The sequence below is a fragment of the Lissotriton vulgaris genome, unplaced genomic scaffold (genome assembly GCF_964263255.1).
Source record: "Lissotriton vulgaris unplaced genomic scaffold, aLisVul1.2 SCAFFOLD_1323, whole genome shotgun sequence".
NCBI lineage: Eukaryota > Metazoa > Chordata > Amphibia > Caudata > Salamandridae > Lissotriton > Lissotriton vulgaris.
In genome coordinates this window covers 483,024-507,135 of record NW_028253179.1, presented here as the reverse complement: position 1 = coordinate 507,135, position 24,112 = coordinate 483,024, and the positions used below count along the sequence as shown (strand labels likewise).

Here is a 24,112-nt window from a genome sequence, read left to right as displayed (position 1 = left end):
TGCTGGCTATTACATCTGGTGCAGAACAGGAGGTGTCCCTCGAGATGCCTGCCATATCCAGTCCTTTATTAAATACTATTCCTGATACTAACATTGATGAGCTGAACTACACTTATCCTGCTGATTTATCGATGCCTGATTTACAGACCCGTTTGGCAGGCCAATCCAGATTCTCTTTTGACTCTGTTTCGGAACCTTCAAAGAAACCCACAAACATTGCAAGATATGCCACGTTGTTTAAAAAACATTTTTTAATTCCCCCATGGACATACATTTGGTTGATCCTATTTTCATTTTACCTTTTTATGTCAATTGGTTTTGTGTTTTATTTTTTCCGCCTGATTGATGGTCACTACGTTAAAGAAAGAACAGGAATTCGGTACCTAAATGGAACATTGGCCCCTCTTTCCTCTTCACATTCAGCGCACAGACTGAAACGAAACTTAAATACAGTCAACATTACTGCTTGCCTGTCCTTGATGGGATTGTGTGGGATGCGGTTAAGTTTCAGATATATGGGCCCACTAAAGTGATTAATGTTCCAAATGTGCTTAGAGTAAACATGGGAGATGTGATTAAACAAAATGTACGTTCTGATGATTGGGATATTCAGGCCGTAAAAGCATTATTTTCTGATTTGAAATATTATGCTGCCTTCGATGCTGAGGATCTGTATTCAGATTCTACAAATTATGGTGATTTGTTTTGTTTTCAACACTATGGTAATCATTTTTTACATAAGACGAATTCCAGGAGGGTTGCTGTTAATTTTACACAATGGGAACATTGCCCTGCTCCATTAGGTGGCAGCTCTAGTATGTTTCTGAAAAAATACACTTATTTCACAGACTTTAATCAATCTAATCCCGAGTCATTTTATTTTAAATTGACACAAAAGTCCATGTCCAAAGTTGGACTTACCGATACAAAATTGCTGTATTCGAAGTCCTTTCTAGACAGGTTGGCTGTAGAAGGCTACGAGTTTTGGAAAGGAACAATTGACCTTAAATCGGTTTGGGGTACCAAAGATTGGCAGGTACAAGGCACTGAGGCTTTGCACCGTGCATGTCTCATCCCGAATCACATGTTGTTTTTAAATTCATCCATTTTCCAAACAACATGCTTTGGATTGGCTACTTCTAAAAAATTAAATACACCGACCATCCCAGATTTAGAGGAATATTTAGGTTGGGGTAATTTTACTGATTTGTCCATTCATGAGTTACAAGCTCTTTTGCACAATTCATCCTTTAACATTTCCAGTTTGGATTCCAAAGGTTGGCTGATGTGGCATAGGAGTGCTGGTTCTTGCCAACGTCGTTTTCTGGTTTTGGCTGAAGGATTCACACATGTCAGACCTGATCCCCGTTTTGGAACAGATTATACTGTCACGACTTATTCTGTGGGAAAACTGTGTCAGAATTGGTTGCAACATTCCACATTAGCTGCAGTCAAACTACATCTATCTCAATTACATGATAATGTGGATTTGAACGATTTTATAAAAGGCCCAGCTAAAGGTAGATCTAAGAGATGGCTGTATGCGATTTACAATGAAATTTGGAAAGTTTCCCAAATTGAAGCTGCTAGACGATTGAGAGCTATTGATCAAGCAAATTTAGAAAAGGTGCTTGCAGTTGTCGATAACAGTATTAACACGCTTTCTTCCAGAATTTACACGCTGAACAATATTGTGTCTTCGGTAGTTGACATTGTACAGGATGAAGTGTCCGTGTTATATCATGGTCAAAATCAATTGCGTTCTGTGATGCAGTTTGCTTGGACACTACAGACTCTTAAGTCTGGTCGAGTACCTTAGAATTTTATGAACGTTTCATCACTAATTGCCCCATTTAATTTGACTGAAAAACAGCGCATGCTATCAATGAGAGATGCAACATTTTCTATGTTACACATTGAAAAATTAGAATCCTTGCCCTTCTCTGTGGCTGAAGTGACTGCTGCTACATGGCTTATCCATGGTGTTATCACCTTACCTTTTGCTTTGTATAAATTTACAAATTGTATGAAATATATAGCCATTGGGCGATATGAACCTTTAGGCAGTGCTTTCCTCCATGAGACATGGTCTTTACCATACACTTACAGATGCCTAAAAGAGGGAAATGAGTGAATTTGAATGGTGAAGAATGTACACAGTCGCCTGACCGCTCACTAATATGCAGACACATCCAGTTGCATGGTTCTTGTAATCAGGACAAATCTAATTTGGCCTGTGTTTTGAAAGGGACACCAGTTCCTGCAATAGTTCCCACGTTCACTTTATTATCCAACGGTAGTTATTTACTTTTGAATAATGAACTTTGTTGTGGGTTACAGGCCGGTATCGCCTATGTGGTTACCGTTTCAGAGAGGGTGGTTTGCTGCAAGAATGTGTTATATCCACCCACGCAATGGGAATTCAGATGTTTTAATTTGGCCAAGAATACCAACCTTGAAAGCTGAGTTCAATGGTTTGAGCCGTATAAGAGCACTATTGTCACAAAAGCAGGTGGCCCTGAGCTCTGCCCGCGAAACTTATGTCCTTCACATAGCAAACACACGCACAGAGGTGCAAGCACTTTTAAGTACTGATTTGCCGTTTCATTTCTGCGAGCTGGTTCATCAAATCTTCAATGCCTCCTCCACAACAAGCCTGGCTCATTTTTTTAAAATGGTTAGCAGTGGTCTCGTGACTACTTTTGAAAAAGTATTTGGTATTATCCCTGCGTTCTTTCATTCTATATTTGCTAGCCTGTTTGGCGGATTTCCTGTTTTGCTGGCTTTGGCTCCAGGCGTTCTGGTGATATTTTACTTTATAAAACATGGATGCCCATCATGCGCAAGGAAACGCTCAGCCACTACTGATGCAGTTTCGCAACCGAATGCTTGATTATTATGGCTCCTTGCCGCTTGCGACTTTAAGCACGGCTTTTGGATTGTCGTTCAGATTTTCCTATTTCACATGTGTCCAGCCCGTGTTTCATTGCCTGAGCTGTGATTTCGACTGGGCCATTGATTTGTGTCTCTGTTCACCGACTTCTCCTGACGTCGACTTTGATCAGCTGATGAACCCCGTAGTGGCTCACGAGTTGGTCTGTTCTGGCGAAAGGGTTATGGCTGTGGCAGCGATGCATGGACTAATGGGTCAGTGGGACATATTTGCAGCGGCGCATGACTTTCTGGCACATAGCGTTCTCGAGAACCCACTGAGTTGTCCTCTGATGATGCTAGAGGAATCGGTGCTGGAGGAGCACGTATGTTCTTTCCCATTGCTTAATTGGATGGCTGAACTGTTTTCGGATGATGACAGTGATTTCATGCTGGAAGCTGTGGCTACCTATTTTGCATATTCTATCCACCCATGAGCGGCTTTGGAGACTTTCATTATAATGGCACGTGACTTTTTAGTAATTCTGAATGGTGCCTTTTTCAACAAGAACATTCGATTTTCATATGTTCTGTGCCTATGAACTGATAGTAGGCCTTAAATTCGACTTTTATATTTTGTGTGGCCACTATAGGCATTCATACATATTTTTGTTTTTGAATTTTACATACATTTACATACATTTAGCTTGGCTCAATATCATTGAACTCTGCTTTCATGTTTTACCTTTAATATGGTATTAGCTTGTGTTTGCTCCTTTTCTAACCGTCCTCGGATCATTGGGGGGGTGTCATATGGTTACTACGTTTCTATATATTGTGTTAAGTTAGCATAAGCTTATTAAATGTTTAAACACAATATTTTCTTCCAGCTTGAGTTTGCACACAACACCAAATTGTTATTGTAGCTTTCAACCTAGACGAAAGATGTGATTTATTTGAGAATAATATGTTATTGAGACATTATCAGTCATGCTTGGTACACTTGGTACAACTGTCTGTACACCGAGAACTGCACACTCTAAGAATAACCTAACACAAGGTTGCTGAAGGCCTGATCCTCGCACCATGTTAGACATAACACAAATAATGTGGCTGCCAACATTGGGCTCTATGCGAGTTTAAGATACAGTTACAGGGAATGAATCAACACACTTGATGCTTCGCATGCTGAGAGCTGGTAGCTGTTGATGTGACCTCCTACTACTGAGAATTAGAGGTATGGGTCCGTCCTGCTAAGAACCCAGATGAGACCTTCTTAGATATAATATAATATGCTAATTAGGGTGCGCGAAATATAGGTGATACAGAATTCTATAGATTTTTGCATCGTAACATGCTATCACCTTTTGCTTACTATGGATTAGTGACTATGCTGCTGACTCTGATTTTTATAATATGTATGTTGATATTATACAAGATACTGCGTTTGAGAATGCTGCATTGAAAAATAAACATTTCAAACTTGCACGTGTATTCTTTGCCTCCCAGTTTCGGTTTGGAATGATAATATAACGAAAGAGTGTTCATGTGTTCCACGATACCTGAGGTACTCTAAGTTCATGTTCTGGATTGTCTAAGTCATTGGTATGTTATTACTACCGATGAGACACTGTAGCTAGCTTGGTAAGGGGATTTCTGAAACAAAGGTGAGTAGTGGGTCACCCTCACTCACCCAGGTTCTAGATCTCTGTGCACAGTTCTGTGGGAGAACGGAAACCCTGCTACACTCCTGTGATGATCTTTTTGCTCTCGTCCATCCGCCTCCTTCTCTAACTCCCTTTTCTCTTCTCCGGTGCTGATCTGTTGTTCTCTTTCACACCGCCTCCTTCTCTAACTCCCTGTTCTCTTCTCCTGTACTGATCTGCTGTTCTTTTCCACCGCCTCCTTCTGTAACTCCTGGTTCTCTTCTCGAGGGGCTGATCTGCTGTTCTCTTTCACCCTGCCTCCTTCTCTAACTCCCTTTTCTCTTCTCCTGTGCTAATGTGCTGTTCTCTTCCACCCTCTTCCTTCCTTAACTCCCTGTTCTCTTCTCCTGTGCTGATCTGCTGCTCTCTTCCACCCGCCTCCTTCTTTAACTCTGTTCTTTTCTCCTGTGCTGATCTGCTGTTCTCTTTCACCGCTTCCTTCCTTAACTCCCTGTTCTCTTCTCTTCTCCTGTGCTGATATGCTGTTCTCTTCCTTCCGCCTCATTCTCTAACTTCCTGCTCTCTTCTCCTGTGATAATCTTTCTGCTATCTTCCATCCGCCTCCTTCTCTAACTCCCTGTTCTCTTCTCCTGTGCTGATCTGCAGTGCTCTTTCACCCGCCTCCTTCTCTACCTTCCTTTTCTCTTCTCCTGTGCTGATCGGCTGTTCTCTTTTACCCACCTCCTTCTCTAACTCCCTGATCACTTCTCCTGTGCTAATATGCTATTCTCTTCCACCGCTTCCTACCGTAACTCCTTGTTCTGTTCTCCTGTGCTGATCTGCTGCTCTCTTCCACCCCACCTCCTTCTTTAACTCCATGTTCTGTTCTCCCATGCTGATCTGCTGCTCTCTTCCACCCGCCCCCTTCTCTAACTCCCTGTTCTCTTCTCCTCTGCTGATCTGCTACTCTTCCACCCCAGCTCCTTCTCTAACTCCTTGTTGCCTTCTCCTGTGATGATCTTTTTGCTCTCTTCCATCCGCCTCCTTCTCTAACTCCCTTTTCTCTTCTCCGGTGCTGATCTGCTGTTCTCTTTCACCCGCCTCCTTCTCTAACTCCCTTTTCTCTTCTCCTGTGTTGATATGCTGTTCTCTTTCACCCCGTCTCCTTCTCTAACTCCCTGTTCTCTTCTCCTGTGCTAATCTGCTGCTCTCTTCCACCCGCCTCCTTCTTTAACTCCCTGTTTTCGTCTCCTGTACTGATCTGCTGTTCTTTTTCACGGCCTCCTTCTGTAACTCCCGGTTCTCTTCTCCTGTGCCGATCTGCTGATCTCTTCCACCGCCTCCTTCTTTAACTCCCTGTTCTCTTCTCTTGTGCTGATCTGCTGTTCTCTTCCACCCCACTTCCTTCTCTACCTCTCTGTTCTCTTCTCCTGTGCTGTTCTGCTGCTCTCTTCCACCCCACCTCCTTCTTTAACTCCCTCTTCCCTTCTGATGTGCTGATCTGCTGCTCTCTTCTACCCACCTTCTTCTCCTACTCCCTGTTCTCTTCTTTACTCCCTCTGCTGATCTGCTGCTCTTTTCCATCCCGCCTCCTTCTTTAACTCCATGTTCTGTTCTCCCATGCTGATCTGCTGCTTTCTTCCACCGCCTCCTTCTCTAACTCCCTGTTCTCTACTCCTGTGCTGAACTGCTGCTCTCTTCCACCCGCCTCCTTCTCTACCTCCCTGTTCTCTTCTCCTGTGCTGATCTGCTCTTCTCTTCCACCCGCCTCCTTCTCTAACTCCCTGTTCTCTTCTGCTGTGCTGATCTGCTGCTCTCTTCCACATACATCCTTCTGTAACTGCACACACACACATACATACAACCATGCACACACACATACAACCACACACATACAACCACACTCACACAATCACGCACACACACACATACAACCACACACACACAACCACACACATACAACCACACACACAACCACACAAACACACTCAGCCACACACACAACCACAAACACACACAACCACACATACCACACACACACACAACCACACACACACAACCACATACATACACACACAACCACACATTCAACCACAAACACAACCACACACACAAGCACAACAATACACCCAACCACACACACACACAACACCCAACCACACACACAACCACAACCACACAGACAGCCACACATACAACCTCACACACACACAACCATACACACAACCACACCCAACCACACACAACCATACACACAACACACACCCATACACACAACACCCAACCACACACACACACACACAACCACACACAACCACACACACACACACCAACTACACACACATCTATCTGTCGCCCTCACTCTTATCTGTCGCCCTCACTCTTATCTGTCGCCCTCACTCTTATCTGTCGCCCTCACTCTTATCTGTCGCCCTCACTCTTATCTGTCGCCCTCACTCTTATCTGTCGCCCTCACTCTTATCTGTCGCCCTCACTCTTATCTGTCGCCCTCACTCTTATCTGTCGCCCTCACTCTTATCTGTCGCCCTCACTCTTATCCGTCGCCCTCACTCTTATCCGTCGCCCTCACTCTTATCCGTCGCCCTCACTCTTATCCGTCGCCCTCACTCTTATCTATCGCCCTCACTCTATCTATCTATCGCCCTCACTCTATCTATCTATCGCCCTCACTCTATCTATCGCCCTCACTCTATCTATCGCCCTCACTCTAGCTATCTATCGCCCTCACTCTAGCTATCTATCGCCCTCACTCTAGCTATCTATCGCCCTCACTCTAGCTATCTATCGCCCTCACTCTAGCTATCTATCGCCCTCACTATAGCTATCTATCGCCCTCACTCTATCTATCTATCGCCCTCACTCTATCTATGGCACCACCACAGTATCACTCAGGGGCACCACAGCATCACTCAGGGGCACCACAGCATCACTCAGGGGCACCACAGCATCACTCAGGGGCACGACAGCATCACTCAGGGGCACCACAGCATCACTCAGGGGCACCACAGCATCACTCAGGGGCACCACAGCATCACTCAGGGGAACCACAGCATCACTCAGGGGCACCACAGCATCACTCAGGGCACCACAACATCACTATGCGCTACCACAGCATCACTGGACGCCACAGCATCACTCGTCTGCACAGCATCACTCGTCGCCACCACATCCCTGAGCGCCACCACAGTATCAATCTGTACAACCATTCAACAACAACTGGTTCAAATATGTTCTCTCAATGTTTCAAGCTTTATTACAAATGTCACAAAAAGATGTTAATATTTCACTTCTGTTCTTGGATTTTCGTCAAAATAAAATACACTGAACATAATCTTCACAAAAGTTATTTACAAAAGTTTAAGGTATTGCCATTATAAATTACAATAACTTTTATTTAAGTATTAATTATTCAAAAAAATTAAAAGCCATTGTTATTTGTAATATCAATACATCTAAGTCACGTAAATACAAAACATATTGCATTACAAATGCTATAGGTGTCACATTTGCTAAAGATAAAAGTATTGGCATTGTAAATGACAAAGCTATTAATTTCGCTATTTTCAAAACCAACACATGAATAAAAAATGTGTCATTTACAAGACCAATAGCTCAAACTTTCCTAATGGAAGACCTATTGCATTGCAAATGCTTGTTTTTAAGGATAAACCCTACCAAAACAGAATTTGTAATGCTCAACTTCAAAGACTATACTTACCAGTTCAGAAATGGCTCAATATTCTATCCTACCTGTCAATGTGTGCTTATCTAGTCCACTTTGCCTACTCTTTTGCTCTGCTAAAACTACATTTATCTAAGTGTATCTCCAAACTGACGAAGAATACATTTTATAATTAAGACTTAGGATAACGAGTGTAATTTGGAATATTATGACCATTATAGAAGGAGTATGGTAGAATGGCGAGCAGAGGGCCTGGATATAGTGTCTTTTCTGATCTCAAATGTACAATATAATTCAAATTAGTTTTTAGCAGCACTCCATCAAAAACAAACTTGAAATTACTGCACATAGAGTGGTTTACCTGAATCTTTTAAACTGAAATATAAAAGGTTGCAGGCAGCGTATTTTACTGTTGGATGTAATTACCTTTTTGTTCAACTTTGACATTTGTATGATTCAGCTCGACAGTTATTATGTCTGAAGTGTAAAAACAAACCAGTAGTTAAAGGAATGTTCAATGACTTCTATTTTTAGCCGATATGACTGTTTGTTAACAAGCTAAAAAACTTGATAACATCAATGAATCTTCTGTCATATATCTCAATGACTTTCTTACCAACTTGGCCTTCTTCACTTCGACTTCACAACACAAATATTGCCTTGAGGCCTTTGATTTTAAAAAGTAGAATATTTAGTGACAAAATGACTCAACTTGTTATGACTGATCCATAAATACAATGAATGAGTGAATGAGTGAATTCAGTTGGATAGGTCTTGATGCTACCGCAAGAGGTAGTCTGAAATTGGATTATTAGTTTGGGATGAAATTTGAATGCCAACTTATTTAACACACACTGATTAGGCCAGAAAACCAAGAAAATCTTTGCGCAACTCCTGGAAGCAAGACCCGAAATGCAGGCAGTTCTTCAGAAAAACGTGTGTCAAGTTCAAGCACTAGAAAACAACATTATTATTAAGAACAGAACACAATAACATTTCCAAAGCAATTGTGAGTTGAATAAAGGAAGCCAGGCATTTGTATTTTCAAAGTTTTCAGTCAGGAAGTGTCAAGAGACTACAAAGCACCAATTGAAAGTCTATGGTAGCATTAAACTGGGATCTAAGCACAATGTCAGGTTTATCGTGAAGAAAAAGGAAGTATGGTGGATTACACCAGTCAATGTTTTAATGGAGGTTTTCAAAATCCTCTAGTACAGCAGTTCAAAATATTTAAGCGGATGAGGGTCCCTAGCAGTCGGATTCTTCGTTGATGAGCTCTCGCTGAGGCCTTTAGTTTTGATTCCAAAAGATCCAAGTGGATTAAAACTTGGGTTCTTGGTCAATTAAGTCACTACTTCTGTGGTACCTATGAACCTGTACCAGGTCTCAAGTATTATGTTTAGATTCGGTCTCATTTTTGGTTCTCAAAATCATTCAAAATGTTGTAGCTGGGCAGAGCTCCTAGAGGCTGGAAACAATGAAAGAAATGTCCAGCTGAAGAGCGCCATACCTTGACTATGTCCCACAAGTTTCGTACTACTTGGAAAGTCTATCCTAGTCAGTCCTACGGCCTCCGGGTTCTCAGAGCAGGCATTTACGCACTAGATCTTCCTCCTGACATTGCTGCCCCCCTAACCCCCTCCAGGGTCCAGTCCCAACTAGTCAGCTAGGTTTTATTCACAGCATTGAGCCCTTTTTCATTTTAAGTTCCTATAGGAGCAACAGGAAACCAGCCTTGTGAGTCCTGGTAATCAGTTCCAGTTCCACAGCGCCTGCGGGAGGCAGGGGATCTTCAGTCTTAATTGCAGAAGTCTTACAAAATCCTCTTTCTTCATGATGGAAGTGCCTGGAGTTCTCTTTCAGACAAACCTTAATGACATCAGCTCACCCCACCTCTCCTAGAGATAGAATTGTTTTCCCTTTACATGGGGGCACATCTGTACCTGCTGCTCCCTCTCCCCCCCTAGATGACTCAAATTGTCACTGCTGACAAAACTTTAGCCCCCATGCTCCCAAAGGAAACTCAGTTTTTCTCCAAGATGTTAGTCACTTCCTGTGGTGCTTTAGCAGGCAGGTGGCGAGCAGGAGGGAGCTGGGGATAGAGGGTGGGTGTATTCTGTCAGACGATCACTGCAAGTTTGAACCCAGGTGTGGGTTAAATCAGACGCTCCCCTACTTGTCACACCTTCAGGAAGAGCCTCAAGACCTGGCTTTTTGACTGATCTGGAGCTGCACCCCCACCCCCTAGTGAATTGAGACCCTCATGGGTGAGTAGCACGCGTTACAAAACCCTGATTGATTAATTGATTGATTGATTGATTGAACCCATCTCTGCCTGTTGTTTTGTAGGCACTACAAAAAAATAGAACATGTACCTCTGTTTCAGCTGTGTTACATGAAGGGGAAGGCTAAGAATCTGACCAAAAGGTTTTAAACATGGCCAGGGGTAGTATGCCTAATCTGAACTTAATATATAGAATACACACAAAATAAAATAAGATTCATGTAGTCCTCAAATCAATACTACCATTTCATTGTTAAGAACTTGCCCTTAATGTGGCCTTCTTTGTGTGAGGTCAGCAGTTTCTCAAGTGTGCAAATCAACATCTTTCCTTTGCTACCCATCAGTAGAGCTTCCTAATACCGGAGGCATTAGACCAATATTCCCCACGCCCTATGCCAGTCAATAGATCTTTTATATAATTAAGACAGGGCATTTTTATTGCCTGGGGATGTAAAGTTGTGTCCAATAGACCTTGCCTGAAGGTACTCAATTCCTCTGTTGACCAGATTCTTATCCAAAATATAATAGGGCACAGTTCTGCAAATTTGTAATTGATTTCAAACCCAGATCATGCCTTAACGGAATTAATGGAGCACTCTTAGGGAGTTTCAACAGGGCTTTCCTAAAGGTATTTTCAACCTATCCTAAATTGTCCACCCTACAATGCCCCCCATAGGTCTGATCCGTAAAGGCCAGCACTCATAGCTTGTGCTCTATATATTTTCAATGGTGGGGACACTGGGTAGGACTTACCCAGAGTAAGGAATTTAATTAAGTCACTTGTTCGGTGTTTGAGCAGCAGTGTGCTTTGAAAATAAGCTGATGCCAAATATGCAAATCATTTATCCTAACTCCAAAGTAATCAATATCAGTGGATTTTCCAATATCAATATTACCCAATCTTATTTACACCCTGATTTTACATGGGGGCTGAATGCTATGAATTTGGTTTTCCCAGAATTAATTTCCAGACAATGGGAGTTAAAAAAGTTTAGAAATTCTTCAAGCAAGCTTACCAGGACTTTCGGAGTGTTAGAGATTATAAAAGGCAAAACAAAACTTTAGCCTTTAAGCTCCCAAAGGAAGCTCAGTTTTTCTCCAAGATGTTAGTCATGAACAGCCAGTCTGTATTTGTATTCCAACTCTATGGATGCTGGGAATCGTCATACTCTACTTAATTGAAGCCATTGAACTAACAAAAATGGTAACTTGTGAAAGAGGTAGCAGGTGGGGGTCTTGAGTAATTTGGCAACCTGAGGCGCAGACCTGGTGTTAAGAATCAACCTCCAACCCCTGCATAAAAACAGGTATGGCCTGCAAGGGCCTCTTTCCCGCGCTGTCCATTTACATTCCTGATCTGAGCTCCTCCCTCCACAGTTAAGTTTATTAAGATTTAGGAAAGGTCTAGAACATGTGCTTATAGCATTACAGTAGTTTTAGCCTCTGTCTGTATCTCCTGCTAAGTCCTATCATGCCTTAGAGCTGTTGGTAAAAGTTATACTTTATGAGTATACAAATGCAAATACTGAAGCACCCAGCTCACCATCAGCCCAGACCACCATCAGCCCAGACCACCCCACCACCAGATGTGGTCTTTGTACCAGTACTTCTGGTTTGAAGAGCTCTGGAACATGGAGAGGGATGTGGCAAAAGCACAGTAGCTTTATTTTAGATTTGTATGTAGTGCTAGTGTATTCTAGGTGGATTTGGGGGCTAATGATCTTGATACAATTACAAATTTAGACTGGGCCAGAACAACTCAAACAAAGCATGTGTGTTAGACATTTTAGAAATTTAGAACTGGATAAAGGTGGCGGGTGAAGACTTGTTCATGAAGCAGCCTATAGGAGTTATCTAGATTTATTCAGTGAAGGGCCCCCTGAGCATGTCAGGGTCTGAAGCTGAAGTCAGCTGGGTGCAGCTGAGGTCCAGGGACAAAGGGTGTTGCGATATAGGGCTGTAGCATGCAGACACCAAAGAACATGCAACAAGCTATTGCCCAGTCTGTAGTTTACGCAGCTCAGATTCTTAGATACACATTGTTTATTGAGAAACAGTGGCAGCCTGGGCAAGAAATGAGCCCTTTTGAGGCCAATGGAAATGGGTCAGGAAGTCTATGGTGACTGAGGAGTAGGTAGATGGGCTACTGAGTTCAAGGGGGTGGGGCACCAGCTAAGTAGGGACAGGGAGCTTCTGATGAGCCCTAAGGGAGGGAATGGCTTCAGAGCTCAATATGTCCAAACGGGAGACCAGCTGATGAGTAGTACTGACTGCTGATACCAGGTATGGTGTCTTCTGAAGCCAGGACATTGGGCCTGAAGGGCTGGCAAACAATCTACTGAATCTGGGGTAGGTGGTTCCTAAGGCCATGGGACAGGGAGCTGCTGATGGACTTAGAACTGGAAAAATGAGATGCTGATGACTGATGAAGGGGTTGAGCTGGTGGGCCCAAGAAGCAGAGCTGCTGAGACAGCTGGGATAGAACTGAAGAGGGCTGCTGAGGCCAATAAAATGCCCCGCTGAGGCCCACTGGATTTTGGAGGATTTACCCAAGGGATAGGGTTTGAGACATGTGATGAACAGACTTCTGATTTGGAATGTGAGCTGAAAATGAGGGGCTGTGGGAAACTTTGACAGAGCCACTTGGAATTGGGTGTTTTGGGGCCATTGGGAGTGGGGTGGTGACCAGTAGTGCCGTAAACAAGGTGCTGGCTTATTCTATTAAACACGTTAACAAGGTTTTATACCTCTACTCTGAGATCTGGTGAAGCCCCTAGCCCAAACTCTCATTCCTTCAACTGCTAAAGCCTACTACACCCTACTTGTATGACAAATGGTGCTTTATTCAACTAATTGCTCTAGTTTATCTGTGAAACTTTTTCTCTGATGTCTCTCAGACAATCTAGGATACTTCCTAAGTCCCATCCCTAAGGCAAGAGCATCACACCATACAATGAGCATGACTGGGTGCTGCAGACACCCTACCACACACTTCCTGTGGTGCTTTAGCAGGCAGGTAGCAAGCAGGAGGGAGCTGGGGATAGAGGGTGGGTGTATTCTGTCAGACGATCACTGCAAGTTTGAACTCAGATGTGGGTTAAATCAGACGCTACCCTACTCTTCACACCTTCAGGAAGAGCCTCAAGACCTGGCTTTTTGACTGATCTGGAGCTGCCCCCCCACCCCCTAGTGCATTGAGACCCTCATGGGTGAGTAGCACGCTTTACAAAACCCTGATTGATTAATTGATTGATTGATTGATTGATTGAACCCATCTCTGCCTGGCTTTTTGTAGGCACTACAAAAAAAAAGAACATGTACCTCTGTTTCAGCTGTGTTACATGAAGGGGAAGGCTAAGAATCTGACCACAAGGTTTTAAACATGGCCAGGGGTAGTATGCCTAATCTGAACTTAATATATAGAATACACACAAAATAAAATAAGATTCATGTAGTCCTCAAATCAATACTACCATTTCATCGTTGAGAACTTGCCCTTAATGTGGCCTTGTTTGTGTGAGGTCAGCAGTTTCTCAAGTGTGCAAATCAACATCTTTCCTTTGCTACCCATCAGCAGAGCTTCCTAATACCGGAGGCATTAGACCAATATTCCCCACGCCCTATGCCAGTCAATAGATCTTTTATATAATTAAGACAGCAGACAGTAATAAGCCAACAAACCCAAGAAAACCATACAGCTGAATAAATATGTATTGTGACATGTAATAGAAACTAATAGAAACAAAACTAATTATGTGTGTATAAATTAATTTTTTTGCTTTATTTAAATTATTTTCTTCATTTTTGGTAAACATTTCCTATATATAGATATACATATATTGCATTAAAAAGTCAGTGATAAACATATTTATAATCCAAAATATATGTGAAGACATACTATACTTCAAATAAGAAAAGGGGAAAAGTAGACAACACAAATGACACCGATGTTAAGTGGGGCTAATGGAGTAAGCAAAGCGGTGGATGGAAACTCCATCATAAATAACATAAATAATTAGTTTTGTTTCTATTAGTTTCTATTACATGTCACAATACATATTTATTCAGCTGTATGGTTTTCTTGGGTTTGTTGGCTTATTAATTTAGCTCACTACTGTCTGCTTTGCAAAAAAGAGTTCATATTATTCCCTACAAGTAGTGAATGCATTAATAGTAGGGGTCCCATTCTTTTCAAATTGTGTTATATAATTAAGACAGGGCATTCTTATTGCCTGAGGATGTAAAGTTGTGTCCAATAGACCTTGCCTGAAGGTACTCAATTCCTCTGTTGAACAGATTCGTATCCAAAATATAATAAGGCACAGTTCTGAAAATTTGGAATTGATTTCAAACCCATATCATGCCTTAACGGAATTAATGGAGCACTCTTAGGGAGTTTCAACAGGGCTTTCCTAAAGGTATTTTCAATCTACTCTAAATTGTCCACCCTACAATGCCCCCCCATAGGTCTGATCCGTAAAGGTCAGCACTCATAGCTTGTGCTCTATATATTTTCAATGGTGGGGATACTGGGTAGGACTTACCCCGAGTAAGGAATTTAATTAAGTCACTTGTTCGGTGTTTGAGCAGCAGTGTGCTTTGAAAATAAGCTGATGCCAAATATGCAAATCATTTATCCTAACTCCAAAGTAATCAATCTCAGTGGATTTTCCAATATCAATATTACCCAATCTTATTTACACCCTGATTTTACATGGGGGCTGAATGCTATGAATTTGGTTTTCCCAGAATTAATTTCCAGACAATGGGAGTTAAAAAAGTTTAGAAATTCTTCAAGCAAGCTTACCAGGACTTTCGGAGTTTTAGAGATTAAAAAAGGCTGTCATGCCTAAAAAATAACGCAGGAACCTTCTTGCTTGCCAGAACAGAAGAGTCATTCTCATACCTCGAAAGCTGGTCTATGCACCCGTGTATAAAAAGAAGCAACAATTTTGGTGCAAACACTCACCTGGCGCACGTCCTGGCTGACTTTAAATCATTGCATTCATTTCTTTATCTCATACATGCATTCTATACAAAAATCAATCAGTTTAGTTACTTTTTTCTGGAACAGTCCAATAAACCAGACTTTATTGTGACAAATGTAGAGAGCCACCAAGCCTACTACAATGTTGCAGTTTTCATGCATCCAAACACCCCTCGGGCGGGCAGGACCCGAGGCGATAAATGAACGGCCAGAGACCGCTCAGGGTCTTCCAGCCACGAGAGTGAAAGCGATAGTCTTGTGTCTTTAATTTAGCGCTGCTGCGGCCTAGTGACATCCAGGAACCGCAGCGCTACATTGGCTAAGAGGCCAGTCGCACCCCACGCGTGCCCGCCTACCTGCCCGGTTTCTGCTGAGAGCATGCGGAGCCCACCCGCGTTGTCCAGCTCCCGTGCTGCCGATCGACATCCTGCAGGGAGCTGACGGAGCCCACATGCACCGCTCCACATCAACCGGCACCTGCTGCTCCCTGGAGCCTCGGATGCCCGCAGCCTCCGCAGCCGCACCACCTGCCCCACTGCTCGTGCTGATCAGCCTGCGCCCGCCCATGCATCTCCCTGTCCGCTCTGGGTCTTCTGGCCATGAGAGTAAAGCTGTAGTCTTGTGTCTTTAATTTAGCACTGCTGCGGCCTAGTGACTTCCAGGCCCCGCCGCGCTACAATAGACAGCATTTGTGCATGCAACACTTCAAAACAGCAATTGTAAATGCCTATCTTTACATCGTTAGCAAATTAAAGTAAAACCAAATGGCTTTGCCAATGCTTGTTTTTTAAAGCAACCAATCAGATTTGTGATACTGTTCCAAAACACGCGTACCTAAAGTACTGTGAATTTGCTTTAAAGTCTACTAATGCATTCTTTTAGGTGGGAGGTGAACATACCAGTCATTTTTTAATTGAGGTTGGGCAGAATGCTGCGAACCAGTCCAAAAAGTGGAGACAAATATAAAGCAAATATTTGTGTGAATTAGTAAAAACCAAGTTAAACTCACCACTGCACATTTCTCAAAGGTTAGGCCATGGTCAGATGTTAAAGTCCTTATCGTGTCTGCATGCTGTAAAAAATTGTAGCTCTTTAAGTTAAACGGAAGAAACAAACCACTCTCAATGAAGGAAGGATTGAAATCATTTGTAATGGATTACTTGACATTTAAAACTTTCGTGATGAGAATATATCCTATTTTTGAGAGGGAAGTAAACAGACACATGATGCACAAATGTAATACAAGTGGTGAAATAATCGATACACTTCTCAAATGAAAAGAAACAACAATTTCTGGAGCACAAACAATCAATCTTTACTTTTCAGTATTAATAGACATGTCACTCGACATAAAGATCATACTATAATATACAATTCTACACCTCACCTAGTCAAAGACTACTTTGTTCAGTAATACTGTTTTCGCTGCTGCAGAAGCATAAATAATGAGGACTGTTTATATAGAAATGTTTAAACAAAGACCAGATTGCAAATGTAATTGGTACTCAATTTAAAAATGCGACCGACTTTATTTAAAGTAATAAACAAAATAGTGGTTGATGGCAGAATTGTAATAGTTTGGAAGGTAGCAGAATATCAATCCCCGCAACAGAGTATTGGAGGTAAGTCCTCAAGTATTTCCTCCTAGCTAACAGATTAACACAAAAAAATACTTGTGTATTGTATTGTCACTAATGCTAATTTACAGTTCAGACTTAAGCAGATAGGGTCATCAAAAGATATTTGAGAGTTCATCTCACCCTTAATGTATCAAGACATGCTTCATCATTGGCGACCTCTCACACTGGGGTAAGAACAATGGTACTCCAGCAGACTCAACTGAGGGAGAAAGATGCCCTGGGAAATTTTATAAATCTTGTTTCAGGACAAATACTCAGGTCCTCTTTGAGGCAAGTATAGTTAAAAATGCCTAAGGGTATACTCAAAAACACAAGAAACTGGTATTATGGTGAAGTACAATGATTTACCTGCCCATTTTGTATTCATCAGTTACCAACATGTTTCAACCTATACAACAGCCTAAAAAGGTCTAAGGTCTTCTTCTAGGTATCAGGACTCCCTAGTTCTGGTATCCAGTCAAACCATGCACAAAGAAGGAAATTTTTAAAACACTACCAGTCCCTCATTTAGATCGGTTAGAACCAGAGTCATATTAAATTACAGGCCTCGTGGTTGAGAGCAGGGGATGCCTCCCTCGTAATTACACATTCATCAGAAGGTAGACGTTGCCACTGCACCTAGCACGGTCCAGCACCACTACCGTAATGTGGAACATAGCTGAATATCCCTACTGGTTGAGAATCTGACAAGAGCATGAAAAGTGAAGTAATGGGCAAATCAATCACATAAGTACTTGAACGTGGCTCATAACAAAGTTCAAAATTACTGCGGGTGAGAGTGGTCCTATGAGCAATCCTTCAAGGATATTCACCCCCTATGCTTCTCTTGAGATTGATGCTTCGTTTTATATTGTTCATTGGCCCACTCTTACATGCCCTCCAAGATGTACTGGCCTGTTTTTTCAAGTTTGCTTTCCATTCCCTTGCAAGTGCATTGCTTTGTCTATTGCTCTCCCATTGTTCGAGCACAACACTCTGTAACTCTGTGCCTTGGTTTCACTCTTTACTTCCCTGCAAATTTCTCTCATTCTTTCTCTTCCATATGCCCTTGTGTCACTCTTCATCTTCCTGACATACTGTTCTTCATTCACTATAGATTGCCTTTGCTCTTCGTTTTACCTTCCTTTCGCCATCTTTTTCTTTTAGGTGAAGCAAAAAAGTGAACCAAGGTTTGGATTGTTTCTTTGTGTAATAAATTAAAGAAAACAGCTTGGTGGATTGTGCTGATCGACCACTGTCAAGAATGCTTGTAAAGTAGACAAACTCTGACATTTAGGGCCGGATTACGAGTTTGCAGACGGGTTACTCCATCACAAACGTGACTGGTGTCCCATGCGCCGTACTAAGAGTTCCTTTATATAAATGGAATATAATGGAACTCATAATACGGCAGACCGGATATCAGTCAAGTTTGTGATGGATTAACCCATCCGCCAAACTCGTAATCAAGCTGTTCGCGGTCAAGTTAGCATTCTTCTGGCTCTTGGTGGTGTGTATGTGGATTATAAAACAGTGCTAGTGTAGTATAGGGGATTATACTTCGGTTATCCACACGGACTGAAGCGTTAACAGATTTGATCTCACCAATAACTACATTAAAGTTTAGGTTCTGTAATCATCAAACTTAGGGCAATGTGTCAATAGGTTTCAATGCATGCAGTGCATTTTCTAGGATATTCCTGAATTATTGAATAATTCACCCTTAAAGATTTTTGTAAATGTGGAAATGCTGCCTTTTACTACATTTTGATCAAATCGAATTGTAATATATATATATATATATATATATATATATATATATATATATATATATTCACTGAAAAAAACATAGGTTTCACACCAGTTATAGTTAGCTGGAAATTTTACTGGCATAAAACCATAGAAATTCCAACGTTATAGTTAGTTGGACTCACTATAACAAGCGTGCCTGCAATGCACTGCTGATGACGTCACATATTACATCACTCATGACATCGTCAGTGACATCACTCATGACATCACTGATGACACCATCCTTGTGACAGAGTGACAGACCTCCTTTCAGTGTAATGTAACCCTTGAAACACATATTCAAAAATAGAAACTAACATTTTCCAAAAAATGGAGATACCCATACCAGTTACAACAACCAAATCAGTAATTCCACCATCTATATACACATCCACTCATTCACCAACAGTTCTATATAGTCACTCATACATATACTCACTCATCATATGTAGTGATACACCTATACATCCTGTTACACACCGACAGTCATCCAAAAGTTACTCACACACATACTCACACATGCAAATAAATTATTGAACATCCATTTATTTGCATATAAAACTATACACACACTACCTCCTTACTTCTAAGGAAACTTACACATACTTACTCTCTTAAACAATCATTTATATAAACACATACTTATTTAAACAGGAACTCTTACAATCTCTTACTCTCACATATACTCACTTATATACATCAAAACTCACATACACTACATTAAAATATATGTTGTTACTAAAAAAGACAATAGTGAGACAGTCATTCACTCACTAACACACACATATACACACTCATTCACCCATACAGTCCTGCACATATGCTGTCTTCAAAACACATACAAACAGTGAGTCAGTCACCAACCCATGCAGCTACTTATACACAAAGTGAAACACTGATACATATGTTTCAATATTTAAAAGTTACTCGCTAATATATGTATTCAATAAAATACACTTAATGAGGCAGTTAACCAATCATTTTTTTTTAAAACATCCATTTACACACTTATTTAACCATTTATTCTTCCATCAACCTTTACAAATGCAAATATTAAACATATTCATTTTTCAGAAAGACACGCATTCACTGACTGGTGTCATCAGTGATGTCATGAGTGATGTCACTGACGATGTCATGAGTGATGTAATGTGTGACGTCATCAGCAGTGCATTGCAGGCGCGCTTGTTATAGTGAGTCCAACCAACTATAACGTTGGAATTTCTATGGTTTTATGTCAGTAAAATTTCCAGCTAACTATAACTGGTGTGAAATCTATGGTTTTTTCAATGAATTTAATAGGTTTTTTAAATGCTAATTCCTAACTATATATAGAGCCTCAAACCTATGAAATGTAATATTTTTTATAATGAATCCTATATTTTATATTTATATAATACAATTTTTTTTTTTGCCCTGGTGCGCTCCCGGAGCGCGCCCCGGTGAGCGCACCGGAAAGCGCAGTTTTCCGGCACGCACAGGTTAGCATCCCGTTAGCGCTATTGCCGCAAACGAAAACATCATCGTGACGTATCGCGTAGCCGCGTGATACGCACGGCGTAAGCGCACCCGGAAGCACTCGAGCGAATACGATCCCGCAACGTAAGCATCCGACGCGCTTACGCGGCGCGACCCGGGGCGCGCCGCGTAACCGCGTCGGGTCATGTGACCTGAAAATAACACTTTTTATTGGTGCAGAACAGTTTTGGTTTCCACATGATGAAAGCCTGGGTCATGTGACCTGAAAATAACACTTTTCATTGGTTAAGGACAGTTTTTTTTTTCTCCAAATGATGAAAGACCCCGCCTTTTTTCCTTATTCTGACTTTGTCCTTTGACTGAGGAAGACCTGTTTGGAGATCTTGAAGTAATATTTTGTACTTTAAAATGGCTTCAGTAGCAGCAGCAGCTGGAGCATCTGTACCACCACCACCACCAAGAGGACCACCACAACATCACATTGGTGGTCAAGAAGAAGAGGAGGAGGAGGAGGAGGGGAGAAGGTGGCTGCCAGAAGACAATACCCCATACAGGCCAAAGCAGCACATTGTATGGGAGTTTTTTTCCATCCCAGAGGGCAAGAAGAAAGTGAATGCGCCAAAGATGACTTGCCAAATCTGTGGCATGGAACTTTCAAGGGGGAACCCTAATAAAAAATATTCATTTGGTAATAACACCATGATTAGACACATGCAGCGCAAGCATCCCAACAACTATGCTGCCGCATAGGTGAGAGAACTGGCCAGTAACCCTCCCCAATCTTCACCAAGCACCTCCAAAAGAAAGCAACCCACTCCATCAGGACCAGAGGCAAGGGAGATGATCCCTTCTATACAACCACGGTTTGGTGAATTTAGGATCACATATATTTTTTGTGGTAAGACCATCACCTATGGTGAGCAGAGCATAAAGCTCATCCTCCTTGCTGGTGACAACCACAATTGCCCCAAAAAACCTTAATTTTGTCCTGATTTTTTTTTGCTCCAGTTGAGCCGTTTACAATTCCCTGTTTTTTGTTTCTCCCCATAAAAATATTTAAAAAAATATAAAATAGTTCATAAAAGCCAAAAAAAGTACAAAATGTTCAATAAAACATTTAATAAAAATATAAAACAACAAAAAGAAGAAAAAAAACAGTTTTTTAGAACTACCTCCAATTTCTAAAAAAAGGCTACATTTTTTAAAAACTCTGTCATTTTTTTTCCTAATGGAACGCTCCCCGGTGCGCTCCCCGGTGCGCGTACCGGGCGCTCCCCCCGCGCAAATCGAAAAAAAAAAAATTAATGGCCCCGCGGGCCCTTTTATAGCCCCCACATCAAACCTAGGGGGTCAGTCAGAGGGGGTCTACTCTGCCCCCTTATGGTCTTTTCCCCCTTTGTTTTTGCCACCTCTTGTGTCTCGATCCTACCGAGACACAAGATGGCAGCCGCTCCGGACTGTTTGGAATGTTTACAGACACCCGAGAGCCAATCAGCTTTCCGCACGCGAACTCGCGTAGCGCGCTGGTTAGCGCCCCGGTGCGCGTACCGGGGAGAGCTTATAGATATATATATATTTTTGAACCTAAATTACTCAAAATCCACTGGAGCACATATCTTGAGACATAGCAAAGGCACATCGGGCTACCAGTCCCTGCAATTTTGCCAAGTTTGGTGGAAATCCATTCAGCTGTTCGGGCTAAAAGTGAGGTCGACCGCCCTATGGAAATTAACATGGGGAAAACTCGTTTTGGGACCCCCCTTTTATCTCGGCCCCCGCTTGACAAATCCCCCCCCCCCCCAAACTTTCAGGGAAGGACCGGGGCGCCGCGAGGCAAATTTGAGGAAATTTTCAGGCAGATTCCTCAACCGGCGCCAAAGTTATTCACAATAGAATGTTGAGATTTTCTATTGAAAATAATCCTAACTATAACTACCTACTGGCGACCGCCAGTAGGTAATATATATATATATTGTGCATACAGAGCATCTTGGAGAATTCTCGATTCGGCAAAGGTTTGTGTGAATCTGAGAGAATCTTTTTGTAACTTAAATTGTAAATATCTGCAATTGGTCAATATAAAAAAGTAAAAAGATGAACAGCAAAGGGTATACTCCTAATTATCATGTCCCACCTTCTCCCTCATCACAAAATTCAAGTTTCTATAATCTGGTGTCAGCAAAACCTCAAATAGGATACTGTTCTATCGTAGAATCTCATGATAGAGATGCTGCTTTCACTATTAAAATGATCTCTGCAAATGCCCTCTTCTGCTTCTTGGAGCGATGTCTGTGCTAGATCAAATATTCAAAATCAACATTTGTCTTACTTCTCTAGCTGTTAAACTATCACTGTGCTCTTTATTCCTCACTGCAAAAATATACACAAACAAAGGCCTGAAGAAGGGATGCGTCATTGCACCCACCTTGTTCAATCAATAAACAGCTGATTTAGGTGTGGCACTCCTGAAAGGAAAAATCTTTCTATTGGAACTAGGCCACAACAAATTTCCTCTCATTCAGTACGCGGATGACTTCGTGCTACTGGACTATACTCAAACTGGGATGAAGAGGGTCTTGGGTATTCTGCACTCCTTTCATTCGAAGAACTTCCTGTTCGCAAATGCTTCAAAAATATAGTTCTGGTCTTTGGTCAAAGAGCCAAAAAACATCCATTAGAATGGCAGTTGGTCCCCTAAAACTTAAGTACGATATGGAAATACAACCATCTCAGCATCGAGCTGTCAGACATGGGCACATCCTTCTTGAACAGAAAGGCTGGGAATAAAAAGCAACCAAAATGTAATTTGCCTTAACCAAACTCCACCACAAACTACAGAGTCCTATGGCTGAGGGGATCCGAATAGTCACGCGGGCTAAATTGTTACACACCATAAGTTTTGAGTAGTTTACGTTTCCTGGCATGCTCACAGAGACAATAGAGTGTTGCGATACAGCTGCATACAGGAAAATATTCGGACTCCCCAAAGCAATCAGACGTGCACTGATTTATCTGGGAGTAGATTTCTGCTGAATGAAGAGGGATTAATAAAGGATTCAACGAATCTGAGAATCCTGAAACCTGCTCATCTCAACGGATTGACGCTGGTATCCAAAGCTCAAGTGGTTGGCCTCCTGTTTCATGGAGCAAAATGCAGAATACTTCTGACTCCAGTTGGAAGAAGAGGGCTCACTTACGAATGCAAGCGCTTCCGAGTCCAGGTTGTTGGCTCAGTGGACTAATGCATCCACTCATGAGATCTGTGTTTGAAATCCTGGGCTTACTCAGCTTTTTATCCTTGCGAGGCTGATAAAAGAGGTATCGCTGAGCTGGGTAACAATAAACATTTGTCTCAACCCTCCTCTTTAAGGACTTTACTTTCTCTGACACAGTTATTTGCGTTGTGACTGTTGAGAAATATGTACTCCATTTTTTTCACACCTTATCGTATCTTTCAACATGCAATGGTACGGTTCATTCAGCAGAAAAGTGCCTTATATTTCAAGAGTTTAAACAACATCAACTTGCCTTTCAAACATTGCTTGCATTGTAGCAAATCGTATTTCACCCCCTCAGATACCTGTTCATGCCAGCGCTACAGCAATTCTTGTAATCTACTCATGCAGTTAACTCCTCGTCAGGACTATTGATGCTAACTTTAGGTGTGTCTGATTGGTTGTCCACTCTTACATCCTAGAGAGCAACATTGCGGGCTGAAGGTGTAGTTCAAAC

General features: G+C 41.9%; 1 protein-coding gene across 1 annotated transcript in view; it reads right to left on the bottom strand.

Moving 5' to 3' along the window:
• Positions 1–24,112, bottom strand: part of LOC147661128 (limbin-like) — a gene marked incomplete at its 3' end in the record, with an annotated part of 233,580 nt that overhangs the window by 164,001 nt on the left and 45,467 nt on the right. The window contains exon 4 of the mRNA XM_086951303.1: positions 16,501–16,563. Coding sequence (XP_086807429.1) covers positions 16,501–16,563 — 63 coding nt within the window. The remainder of the gene's footprint in view (positions 1–16,500; positions 16,564–24,112) is intronic.